Source organism: Macrobrachium rosenbergii, chromosome 13, assembly GCF_040412425.1.
Source record: "Macrobrachium rosenbergii isolate ZJJX-2024 chromosome 13, ASM4041242v1, whole genome shotgun sequence".
Taxonomy (NCBI): domain Eukaryota; kingdom Metazoa; phylum Arthropoda; class Malacostraca; order Decapoda; family Palaemonidae; genus Macrobrachium; species Macrobrachium rosenbergii.
This window is the reverse complement of record NC_089753.1, coordinates 7,799,338-7,812,781: the sequence shown is the minus strand read 5'-3', so window position 1 is coordinate 7,812,781 and position 13,444 is coordinate 7,799,338. Positions and strand designations below refer to the sequence as shown.

Sequence of the window (13,444 nt, the reverse complement as noted above, 5' to 3'; positions counted from 1 at the left end):
CCAGGCTCCAGGAGACTGGATCTTCCTTTCTTTGTTTATATGTATCAAAGGACGTGACGTGGTCATTAAGATCTGGGATTGATGCAACATTCAAGACCCGTGTTTAAACACTGAGCTACACACAGCTCGATACTGGTGGAGGATGAGAGATTCTAGATCTCCTCGGTCTCAAAAATCTGAATTTGACACTGCATGAGACATCAGCTTTGGAAAATCGCCCACTTTGCCTGGAAGATGCAGCTAGGGAATCGACGCCTGCATCTTGCAACAGCCTCTGCAGTGCATCTTGAAAACCCTTACATTCTGACAAGCTTCTGGACAGCCTGAAGCCTGTCAGGGCAAGAGCAGACATCCCTTTGGTATCTCTTAAAGTGAGGCAGTCTGAGTAGACATGGTTTTTAGGGAAAGGAGTCTCAGAAAGTCCACCCACAACCACAGCAGGTCCTGGAACCATTCTTTCATGGGCCAGTACGGGGCTATGAGAGTCATCATAACGTTGTGATGAGCCCAAGACTTGTTCTGCACTTCCCTGACCATGTTGAAGGGTGGAAAGGCATAGTGGTCCAAGTGGGACCAACCTTGCAATATGGCTAGAGGGTCCAGGGCCTGAGAATAGTATCGTAGAGTCCGATAGACCAGGGGATCCAAGGTTCACTAGGTGGGAAGGACCTACTTTTCGCCAGCTCAGTTCGTCTGCCAGAATATTTAGTTGCCCTAGACTCACTCGATTTGATCTGTCCACAGTGGAAGGTCTCTTGTCTGAGCCGCCTCGCTTTCGTATGTAAGTTAGGGCTGTGGTATTGTTGTGAACTAGGGTCGACAAGCATTGAAGTCCCAAGTGAATTGCTTTCAGCTCTCTGACACTGATGTGAAGGTTCCGTTCTTCATGCGGCCACGTCCTAGAAACTTCGTGGTTCCCCAAGAGGACTCCTCGCCCTAGAACCGAGGAGTCTGAGTAGAAGTCTAGGACTGGGCTCAGAGGATGAAGGGCTTTCCTTCCAAAAGTCTACATTCGGACCACCACCATGCCAGTCCGACTTGATCTCTGGGTTTATGGGAAGCATGTAAGTGTCCAGCTCTGTTTCCCTGTCCCAGTGGCCTTGAGGAAGAATTGCAAAACTCTCCTGAGAAGTTTTCCTAACAGACAAACATCTTGATGGATGACAGAGAGTTGAGACTCATCCCCAAATAGAGGAACTCCTGTGACGGGGCCAACTGGGATTTCTGAAGGTAGATGATACTTCCCAGTTCCTGAGAGAGGATATGTTTAAGTGCTTTGTGCACTTTCCCCTCAAAGGGGATCGAAGAGGCAAGTCGTCCAGTATAGACTGACGTTTACAGTATGCCTATTAAATGAAGTTATTTTGCTAGAGGAGCGAGGACTCGAGTGAACACTTGAGGTGCCGGAGAGGGGCTGAAGCAAAGAGCCCGAAATTGGAAGATTTATCTGGCTCTGGGTGCTCCGAGAGAGACAGGTGTATAGACGCTGACATGGGGCGCCTGAGAAAGCGTCCTGGAAGACAAACCTTAGATACTTCCTGGAGTCTGGATGGATGGGGAAGTGGAAGCATGCGTCCTGCAAAACCAAGGTTATCATCCAATTGCCCTGGTGAATGGATGAAAGGACTGACTGGTCCTTCTGAACTTGTCTGCCGGACAAAGAGATTGAGGGCACTTACATTGCAGACTGGTCTCCAAACCCCAATGAACTGGGAACCACAAACAGATAGTAGTAGAAGCCCTCTGAGTTTATGTCCTCAACTTCTATGACTCTCTTTCGAAGGAGAGAGGAGACCTCCTCCAAAAGGTCTGAATGTTTTCCCAAGCCTCTTGAGTAGGCTGTCAAAACAATGGGAGAAGGGACTAAAGGGGGGCTCTCTATGAACAGAATGAAGAAGCCCTCCCTCAGAACCTTGTCAATCCACTGTTTTGACCCTCTGATACTCCACTTCTCCCAAAACTCGAGATGACTGGCTCCCACTTGTGCATGGAAGACTTCTTCCTCATTTCTTGGGCAAGGACTTGAGCTCCTCTTGATAGTTCTGGCTGAGAAGTGGACACTGGAGCAGGTCCTAGACTGGACTTGGGTTTACTCCCACAAAAGGGATGCTGTTGGAGAGGAGAGACTGTCTTAGGAGCGCACGTGGACGAATCCTTGGGGCGTTTAGAAGAATGCGGCGAAAGATCTTAAGTCGACTTCTATTGGAAGTCTGACTTCTGTGCCTGAGTGACTCCTATAGCAGAATGGGAGCACCAAAAATCTTTCTTCAAAACCCCCATAAGAGAAAAGTCACAAGTTCAAGAGAGCCATCCCTGATGGTATTGTCTGCATGAGAAAGGACTCCTAGCCAGTCCAAGGTGAAGTCTCCAACTAAATCATTGCAATCTTCAGTCTTCCTGGCTAGGGCTCTCACCATCCAGTCCAGGAAACTGAAAGCTTCGAACAACTCAGTGGTTTTTGACAAGGAGGTCAAGTTCTGCCAACGAAAAACATAATTTTTGCCAAAGAAAATGCCGAGCATCAGGAAGAAGGAGCTTCCCCAGTGGCAAAGGAAAGAAATCTCCTACGGATAAGTGCGAGGGAGGAAAGACAAAGGAACCCTTACCTTGCTCCCTCTTAGCACCAAACTTCAATCTCGAGTGCCTTCCTAGAAGACAAGGAAAACACCATTGTGGGGTGCCTAGGTCTGTCATCAGGATGGCTCCTCAAAAGGAAGGTCGAGGTAGGCGAGACCAGGGCTAGCTGGAGCCTAAAAAGGGTAGGAAAGCTTGCCCACAAATATTGAAGGAGAACTGCATATGCTGAGAGACCCATGATTGGAAACGGGCGCTTGGCAATCTGAGAAAGAGACTGATATTGAAGAGTTGGTGCCGGGCGCTTGGGAGCTGGCGTCAGGTCCTCGGAAGCAGGCGCCGGGGCTTGGAAACTGGCGCCGGGCACTCGGGAGCTGGTGCCAGGCACTCAGAAACTGGCAGTGGGGGCTCAGGACCTGGCATTGGGCGCTTGTGAAGAGGTGGGTGCTTGAACCAAGACAACAGGCACCGAAGAGGGATCGTCGGGCACTTAGGAGCCAAATACTGGCGCCCAACAGAAGTACGCACAGGAGAGAAATACTCTGGATTGTCCCATGTGCTGCAGGAAGGTTGAGGATTGTGCCCTGCTCCTTAAACCGCTAACTGGGCAGCGGGAAAGAGTGGCCAGCATCACCTGAGTGCCTCTTCAATGGACAAGACAAATCTAAAGTGCTTGCGGCGCATCCAAGTCCAGGCTGGAGTCTTGAGAGTCGGATGACAACTGGTGCACATCCAAGATGCCTTTCCAGCAGCTGTCTGTCACAACCTGGGATATACATGCAACAGGTTCGACTGAGGGGGCAGCAACCCATGGACAAACCCCATCGGCCTCCCTTGGACTTCCGGCATGTCTTCTCCCAGGTTTAGTGGAGCAGGACAGAGACCTTCGTCTACGAGAACCGGCAGAACAAGAAGCCACCTCCTCCACTTGCATAACACTTTCTCCTGACAAGACGCCTTTCCAATGGCTGTCTGCCAATACCTGGGAATGAGCAACAGTTCGACTGAAGGGGAAACTACCCATGGGCCAACCCCCTCAGCCTCCATTTGGACTTTCGGTACATCTTTTCTCAAGAGTATGACAGGGACCTTGGTCTAGGAGAACCGACAGGATGAGTAGCCACCTAGTCCATTTCACTGTATTCACTACTAGGTTAAATTCTTGTTAAACCTAGACTTGAGACTGGCAATGGCAAGGGTCTAAAGCAAGGGAGCCAGGCGCAGGAGTAGGTGGATTAAAAGTAGGAAGGCTAGTAGCAGGAGAAAAAGCAGGAAGGGGGGAAGAAGGAATTGCTGGGTTATCTTCTAACCTATTTTAGGCTAAGAGAAGTACTTTTCTCAGCGCTAGAGGCTGAATTCTTCTTTCCATCACTAACTTCTCTAGGTACGATTTAAGTATCCTCCACTTGAGCTCACTTGGTGCTGGGTGCTCAGGCAATCACTATATTCAACACAAGTTCTCTCCTTACTACATTACTGCACCCTACACTTACTTGCAATTATACTGTATAAGATTCATATGAAGATCTGATCAATCTGTTTTTGCAACCTTTGCTACAATAGCGAAAACTAGATGAACTTGAATCAGACAGAATAACAAAAACTAGAAAACGGATCCTGAAAGCTATCAAAACTTGAAGGCTACTCAAAATAAGCGATAATACTTCACCGAAATCCAGTTATTCAACTGAAAACCAATGAACAAAGCTGATGCAAACCCCTGATGTTTACTTGAGAGTCGGCAGAAACAGAATGAGGTTTTCTACTAAGTCGTTTCCAGTGCTCCCGTTGGTGGGCGGGGCTTGTCACCTACAACTAAACTATCGAAGTGCTGCTGCAATTTTTTAAATAAAGGCTGCTGCATGAGTTAGAAACTGTAGCTATGTAATTACTTGGTTAGTTGCTTATATGAAAAGACAAAGCAAAGCAACCCACACCCCAACCATGATAGACATCTTTCACTTTAGACATTTGATATCAGACTAGCATCGTAAAACATGAAAATTATGCTTTCTACATCCTTGCTGATGGATCTGTCAACAGAGATGTCAGTGGAAAACTCTGTAAAAAATGTTCATGCCACTTGATTTGTGGAGTTCCTTCTGGAGTTCCTTCCCATAACATGGACTACTCAAAAACTTAATGCAAGGTCATGGTCCACATCAATCTACTTTTAAGCATGGATGACTTGATCAAGTTCTGTGATGAACAGGCTTCCCGGGGAAGAATGGTGTCTGTTATAGTACCACACAACAGCTGAGGAAACTTGGCAATATAAATAATAATATTGTACTATGTGCTTATTTATATATTTTTCCTATGCAAAAGATAAAAGGACAGGCGATTCAGTGCCCTTATCTAGCTCAGACATGAAAAAACAAAACAGAAGAAGGGAAGAATATGGGATATCAAAAAGGGCAGTCATAAATCTAAGAATGAAAAAGGGAAGAATTAATGGCAATACTGTACTGTAGTCAGAATTGTAATTTTTTATTTTAAAATGAGGTACCCACAGCACCTCATCACATTTCTATATTATCACAGGCTGACTGTGCGATTTCTTTTGCCTAAATGAGGAATGGAAACTAAAGTGAAGTAAGGTAAAGCTTGATAGCCAGATGCGAAGAAAACAAAATGAATGGATGAAAATAAAAGGAAAAGCAATGCAGCTGAGCATCAAATGAACACTGTAACAAACCTTTAGTATTCTATACAATACATTACATAAGGTACTCCCTTTCAGGGGTGGGGGCTTGTTGAGACTACAACAGTCATTTCCCAACAGAACTATCAACAATGGTAGCAACTACTGCACATGGCACTTTGGTCATAATTCAAACATGTTTATCAATACTACATAAATAATGCTTCTGATCAATATGTAATTAAATATAATAAATCCAACACACAATCATACAATTGTCAACATTTTCTAGGCATAGATTATTAATTTTGTGTTATGTTTCATATCCATTTCCACGATAAAGGTTAATGGAGTAAGTAATGTTTAACCCAATTACTGTATCCCCATTGTACTTATATGTGAAACTAGTCCAAAAGTGTGCAATAAATTGTCAATAAAAATGTAAAACTTATGATAGAAATATAATTCTAGTGTATTCTAAAAAGCAAATTAAAGCCTCAGTCTACTGAAGATTAAATTTCATATTAGTTATCTACAAATTCAGGAGCTACTGAAGTAAGTGTTAAAAGTACTATGGTGGCAATTTACTAACTGCAAAATCCTTTTATCTATTCAAAACCTTTTTTCAACTACAGTAAAGTATACAGTTTCTATAAAGAATCTACAACTGAGTGTCACAGTGACTATACCTTATAAAATACACAATCTAAACTAAATCTGAATTTTTCTATATGCAATTAATAACATTTGTGGAAAATTAACTATAAATAATGGTAAAACTCTTTAAACTCACAAATTCAACGCCAACCATCCAGCCTGAAGGATCCCCAGGGCCTGAGAGTTTTCCAGTCCAGCGTACCCAACCAAGTTCTGGGTATTCTTCACTTAACCAAACTACACGATCACCAACGCTAACACCGCACTCCTCACTAGTAACTGAGATAATCAAATAACAGGAGGAGGAAAGGAAATGAATGAGCTCAGTATACTATGGATTGACTAATCTGTTGTTCACCTGAAGCTTGAGAACCTTTATTACTTATATTAATTCACATACAGTACTTATCTTCCATTACACACTGTGAGCTGTGCTCCTGCCTAGACACACATTTTCAACAGTCTTCATATGCAGTAAAATAAAAAAAGAGAGCAAGAGATTTCACTACAAAGATAGTCTGTCTTAACTGTTTGTGCAACAGACACTATTTATTGTAAGTCAAAAGCTTCTTGGACATGAAATAAACAAGCATGATTAAACAAGGCAACCTTGTCAGGGTGTTTTATATAAAGAAATAAAGTATTTGACTGAGGAGTAAATAATGCACAGTACTTTATTTGGTCATAAGTCACTCAGAATAAAAAGTATGTCTATACCTACCTTTAGCTCCACTGGAGTGACTCTTGCGTCGACTACCTTCCATGGTTTTGTCTGGGTGTCTTACATATGTCTGAAAGTCAGGCAATATACATATGGAATCAATTGCATTTACCTAAACCCACTTCTTTTCCTTATCTACTCATTTTCTGTGAGTAGAATAACACTGGGTATTAAAGGAATGCCATCAACCTCATATATTTAGCCCATATTTGCTTTACTTTACAATTCACACGGAATTCCTCCACATGGTCACAAGGACCTATGGCAAATACCAATGTATGAGGAGCTTCTAGATCCGATCATAACACAAAGGCAACTGCCTGACAAATACAATGGTAAACTGACTAAAGACTCTTAGTGAATGGAACTAAAGCTTCCGAAGCTTTAGTTTTGGCAATAACCTGCATTAGCAATGCTTAAAAACAAGATGCTAACATATGAGGTCAATTACAAAAGATGTATTCTTAATGTATCATGAAAAATAAACATGCATTTTCACAACAGTGACTCATCCATGTCAAAGATTTAAATGTCTCACTCTGATAATACAAGCCATTCACTATGCCTGGATTATTCTATCCACATACAATAAGGCAAGTACTGTCATGTTAAATCATTCAACCTTAGCTGTCAGTGTATAACAAAGTTAAATAGTATGCCTTCAGCTATACTGAGCCACTTACCTACAGTAATGCATTTGCATTCATAACCATGAACAGTACTGTACACTAAGTTAAAAAAAACTGATAAAAGGCTACAACTTGATTCATAAAACAGACAGACAAGGTTTACAATAAGACCCAGGTGCCTGCTAATTTATCAAATTACCAGTCTTTCTGTCATGTGCCTTTCACACAAATCATGATCATTAATATAGGATTTTCATTCAATATATGTTCACATTCTTAACGAGCATGGTAAAAAGCTAATGAAAAAGTTTCCTATATTTATACTAAAAAATCCAAAATCAAATTTCAAGAATTTCTCAAACTTTACATGGTATAACCTTAACACTACACAAAAACTTTAAAGGATCCTATAGTATTTGTGTTTTAATGTATAAAATACTGACAACCTATTTTAAAGCATTCTTAACATATGAATACATCAAATATATGAGGCTGAAACAATTTAGTATTGCCTGATTGAATGTGAATAGCACAGTCCCAATCAACTTCAAGTGCTATTGTGCTGTTTATACGGCAGGATATTAACAACTTGAGTTTAATGTTAATTTGTTAGTACTCAACACAATTTGAAAGATAAAATACATCATACAATGTCCCACAAGGATCACTGCCTTACTCACTATTCGTTGAAATGGTTCACCCCCACAAAAAGATCTGAAACAAGTACAAGAGATCTATGTGAGTACACAGAGCATGTAAAGGTAAATTATTCATAGCACAGTAACATGTAGCTAAATGAGAATCTATCTGCCTCTGTTGAGCTTCAGCATAAGCTTAATGATTGACATGACAGGTTTCACTGTAGTGAACTCTGGAATTTTCATGCAGACAAAGTGCAGGTACTTCTGAGAGCTCTGATGAATGGGTACTTGAAAGTAAGCTTCCTTCAGACCTTTCAAAAGCATGATGTCCCCCTCTCTGATGGACTCCAGGACCGACAGTTTGTTTCCACCTTGAACCAAGTCTGCAACATACTGTACTCATTCAGAGGAGATAGTTTGATCACAGAGGTCCAAAAGGAAGAGGTGACTGTAAAAACCAAGAAACTAGTGCTTTTTGACTTCCTTGGACCCTTTCTCCACCATCACTGCCACCTCTGCTGACATGGCCAGAAACATCTGTGAATCTGGACTGTGAAACTGGAACCTGTTTGGTTTAACCAAAAGAGGAGGATGAACATCCTTGAACAGAAACCTGAATCCATTACAAAGAACTGATACAACCCAAGACTTTGCTCCCTGCTCCAGCCACATGACCTCAATGAGCCAAGGGGCGAGAATAAAAGTGCTGGGAAGACTTCCTGCCTGTCTGGGTTGCAGAATAGGAGGTTTCTTCATTAACTGGGATGTCAAAGGCTTTGCTGAACCTGCAGGTTTAGCAGCAGTTGCTTTCAAACCCAAAAGTTTCAATGCAGCATGACTGATAAGGGAGGAATCCAATATCCTCAGCTTAACTGCTGCCTCCATGCTACTCTTTGGAAAGGGAAGTGATGAGCCCAACAATGGGACTGTTCCTAAGCGAGAGGTTACCCTCATGTGAAACCAGTCTGAAGAAGAGAGAAAAATTATGTCTCTCTTCAAAAGACCAGGTTTGCCCATTGGTTAGCACTCTGGTGTGTCAGGAAGGTAAGGACCTTACTTCCGGACACCAAAAACCTCAAAAGCAAAGCCTTTTTCCAAGATGAGAAGCTTGTCACAGCAAAGTCTGTCAACATGTTTAGGACAGGTCAAGACACAAGATGGTTTCGAGAGAAGCCATGGAGATAACTCCAAGACATTCATCTCTGAGGCAAAGAATGAAAAACCTTCCAAAGTTGGCTGATGTATCCAATTGTAGCAGAATAGCCTATGCATCCTCCTTTTGCTTGATCTGCTGAAGAAAAGGGAACTCTCTAATCAGCAGGTCAGGACTCTTGGCAGGTATGAAACCAAGGCCACTCTCCAAGGTTATTCTGTTCACAGATGAGCAAAATGATCCCTCAGAAGTACTACTCCAGCTCTGCCTGCAGGGGTTCCAAATCCCATCAGATCCCCTAGGGCATGAGTTGCACCTTCTTTGGGCAAAGAAGGTGTCTTGCCAGCCCTCTGCTCCCTTGCTCATTCCTGGTCCCACACTGAACCACAAGCTTCTCACTGGAGAAGACATGAGGGACACATCGGGTTCACTGTTCGAACAGAGTTTTGATTTTGACACTACTGCTTCTCTGCTCCTAAACTAGGTAGCCACTGAACCAGTTGACAGAGGAGAACAAGAAGACTGTGCACCATCCCTCCAAACCCCCACCCGTGCGACAAACCATGCACCCAAGAGGTGGAAGAGATCAAAGGAGACCTCTCCCTTCAGTGAGAATGCTCACTGAAGGAGGAAAAGGAAAACCTACCCATTTCTAGAATGAGTGCAATCTTTAGACTAGGCGAGAGCTGAGCACACAGATTGCACATGCCCTTCACTATGCTACTCCCTGAAGATGCAGGGAGGAGGATAGTCTTTTGCAATTGCCAGCCCCTTGTCATACGACAAAGGTTGAGAGAGTGAGTGAGAAGCACAAAGTCATTATGTGTGAACCTGAGAGCTCACAGTAGAGCGAGGTAGGAGTAGACTTAGTGTTAAAGTGGGTGGGTGCAGCGGCAATGTCCCTGCCTGAGGCACAATGATCACTCATCAGTGATCTAGCACCCCCTCTGAAAAGGAAGAGTGCATTAGAGAAGCCAGCCTGGACTTATTACACAAAGGCTTAGACTTTCTTTTCTTCTTATGTCTTTGTAGTGGAAAAGAGTCCTGGGACATGGAGGATGATGATGAGTCTGACAAGGAGGAGGAGGAAAGATACAACAAAGACGATGCTGAGCACACTTCTCCCCCATCTCTCGCTGGTCCTACTTGCCTTACGTACCAAAGGGCTGGTCAATGCAGAAACCTAAGGTGGAAGTAACACTACCAGAGGATCTGGCACTGGAAGCACTATTACACACCTTTGCAGCAGACAATGAAGCCAGGGAAGTTGCAGACACAGCCTTCGCCAAAGCCACAGGTGAAGAAGGCTTAGGTGTCAGATCCTCCTCTCCTCCACCAGGTCATCAAGGATTGCTGCAAGAGATGGACTACGTGGAATATTCAGTGTAGGCTGTATCTTATACAGGCATGCCAATGACGACATCTTACAAGTACCCTGAACTTTAAAATCAGATGAAATGGAGGACGAGGCAATTACTGAAGGAGCACCTCCCTTAGCAGCTACTACATTCCCAGGCAAAAAGGCATGTGTACACCTAATAGTTCTAGTACTACCTCTACTAGAAGGGGTAGCATTACTAAGCAGTGGGATATGAATGGAAGAAGGTAACAGAAAGAAACTTGAATTATTCAGGGGTGTATTCTACGCCTTATGAAGCCAGCAAATGCTTCTTGCCCTTCTTCCGCCCTTTGCCAAACTTGGCCCACAGTGGTGAATCCCAACACTTTCCCTACACGGAGAAGCCCTAGTAAGAGTCTACCACTATAGGATACATGAATGGCCCACAAGAATGGCCGTGTCCCTCGCAACAGCTCAGGTTTTTTTCATTGGGTGGAAAATCAACCAGCAAGGAGGGAGCCTACCAGGCACCTGATTCCCCCTTTTTTGCTCACATTTTAAAAGAAATTACAAATGTACAGTTCTTGGAATATGTGATCACCTGCTAAACAGAAGATCCAATAGTAAAGGTAACAATGGTCAAAGCAACTGTTGTTGCCAAGCTTGATTTGGCATTCAACTTCCTTGTGGGCTGTGATGTTCTTCCCGACTGTTTTTCTTTGATTTCTATATTTCCTATGTTGCATGTGTCTTACTGGTAAAAAATAAACACTAATTTGACAAAGAAAATCAGTAAAATAAATAAGACATGATAAAAACTTTATATACTACTCTTATGCATGGGGGCAACTGTTTGAAGTGACAAGAAAGTAATGCCTTTCAGTATTGAAGAAAAACAATCATAACAAGAAACGTATTTTGAGATAAATAGTTAAAAAATAAAACTAACAATAGATAAACTGCATTTTTTCCAGTCTGAATGCTTCAAATTGGACTACTCTTATGTCTAGTAACAGTTTAGGCTATAAATAAAATGAAAATGGTAATAATATATATAAATATGAAAATATATAATATATATATATATATATATATATATATATATATATATATATATATATATATATATTTCACTTTTGATGAAGAGTTGATTTTTCAATTTCTGAGTATAATAACGCCCTTAAGGTAAGGAATAAATATAGACAGGTGGTGCCCACTTTCCAGTTAGGATCCAGTGTGCAATTTATTTGGAAACGAAGTCTATATTTGACTTTTATGATACAGGATGCAGCTAGATAAGGACCTAGAACCCAAGGGAAAAGCAAGATAATGATGTATCCCTGCATCTTATTCTACAACTTAGGCTGCCATGCCTTTATAAGGACAAAAACTCCCTGGTCCTCTGAGGACCTGGTGACCAAGATTAGGTTAGGTTTAGGAAGGTAGTTTATGGGGTAACCCTACAGTTTAGGGGTCCAAATTCACTGCTCCCTTGTGTGTGTGTGTTTTGCTTAAGTTTTCTTTCCTATTTTCAATTTCTTCTTTTGACAGATCTGCAAACAGAAGTATATTTGCTAAAAAACAAGCAGTTTATCTGCTTACAGAAGCAGAGATTATAAAAAAAAAACAAAGGGAGTAAAGCACTGCACCTCATGCGAATAGTGTAGTGTGCCCGCAGTTTGTTTGTGGAATGAGTTCTTAGGAACCAGGAACCAGGTAGGAACCTGGCACGGGCTCTTGCTCTTCAGCAGCCAATTTTTTATATATCTGAAAAAATTAGCAGTTTATCTGTTTACAGAAGCAGAAATTTACGATTTTCTCAAAATTCTATAGGTCCATATCCCTTAAGACATGTTTTTGATTATTTACGTTCCCCCTTTTATTTCCTTTGTTTTTTGACAATGCATCTGTAAGCAGATAAACTGCTCATTTTTTCATTTCTTTCCATGATCCAATAAATATTTGATAAATCTGTGTGTTGATTTTGACTTTACGTAATGCAGTAAACTTGGGTCCCTAAACTGTAGGATTATCGGTTGAGGTATGGACATCTTTTTCATTATTATGTTCTGCAAGTGATAATGACTCAGAACATGAACCATGTGTAGTACCTGATAATTCTACAAAAGAGATCTGCACAGAGATATAATTTATTATAAAAATTTTTTGACTAAACAATATAGAAAAGGGTGTATATAATGAAGTACAGGTGGGATAATTGGAGAAATTTACCAAGATAATTTGAGAAATATATTGTCTTTTGGGGTAGTTGGCAGAACGACGGGATCACCCCACAGAACTCTTCTGTAGTCAACATGGCGTTCCATGCAGGTTTTCTGTAGATTTAACTACGTATTTTTCAGTCTGTTTCCCCCTTAAGGTCCTCCCATTATTGTAAATAGGTCTAGGGCATGGGGCTGAGGAAACACAAAAAAATGGTTTGTACAAAATGAATTTCAAAAATGCACTGCCTAGGCTAGGTAATAGTAAAAGTACACTGCAGTAGCCTACAGGCTTAACACTAGGCCTAACTAGTTACTGGTGGCGCTGGATACTCTTTAACTATAACAGACTGAACTGTCTAACGTGAGTATGTCCGGGTTAGTACAAGCTACACAGCTTCGATGGGCTAGGTTAGGGATAAGGTAGACTAGGTACCACCTTCCCGAGGTTACGATAAGCTTAGGTTCCCAAATAAACTATGCTGTAGCCTAATTTATGTGACTAGATAAATTTCACCTACAGCATACCATAGTTTTTCCCCCAAAAATACACATACATAAATCTAGGCCACTAGACTTACGTCAAGGTGAACGAACAGTGCTAACTTCAATAATGTAAACAAAGTTTGCGCAAGCCCCCGCTTCTTCTGTTTTGATTTGCCTTTTTAAGGGAACATTACGATAAACCCGTACCCTACAGTATAGAAAATATAGACCCCATTTTATTAGAATATCAAAGTAATTATATAACTATTTTAGGAGTCAATATTGAAAGTCATCAAGATTCCATATTAACTTTTAGTTGCCTCATTTCCAACGTAATGTGATATTCTTTATGTCTCTTTTACAATTTTAATTATTTTA

The 13,444-nt window shown here is 41.7% G+C and overlaps 1 protein-coding gene across 10 annotated transcripts in view; it reads right to left on the bottom strand.

The window, feature by feature from the left end:
- The window catches only part of CYLD (ubiquitin carboxyl-terminal hydrolase CYLD), a 187,976-nt gene extending 174,718 nt beyond the window's left edge, over positions 1-13,258 (bottom strand). For 3 of the 10 annotated variants that reach the window (XR_010854997.1, XM_067114153.1, XM_067114157.1), the window contains exons 1-4: positions 13,162-13,237; positions 7,906-7,939; positions 6,597-6,666; positions 6,012-6,154 (exon numbers count right to left, since the gene is read on the bottom strand). Coding sequence is in view for 6 of the 10 variants with exons in the window: in XM_067114153.1 (XP_066970254.1) it covers positions 6,012-6,154; positions 6,597-6,639 (186 nt within the window). In the remaining 4 variants the exon portion in view is untranslated. Of the gene's footprint in view, positions 1-6,011; positions 6,155-6,596; positions 6,667-7,901; positions 7,940-13,161 lie in introns of all 10 variants that reach the window. The other 7 variants (XM_067114161.1, XM_067114162.1, XM_067114156.1 and 4 more) reach the window with 6 other exon arrangements.
- Positions 13,259-13,444: the final 186 nt, after the last annotated feature.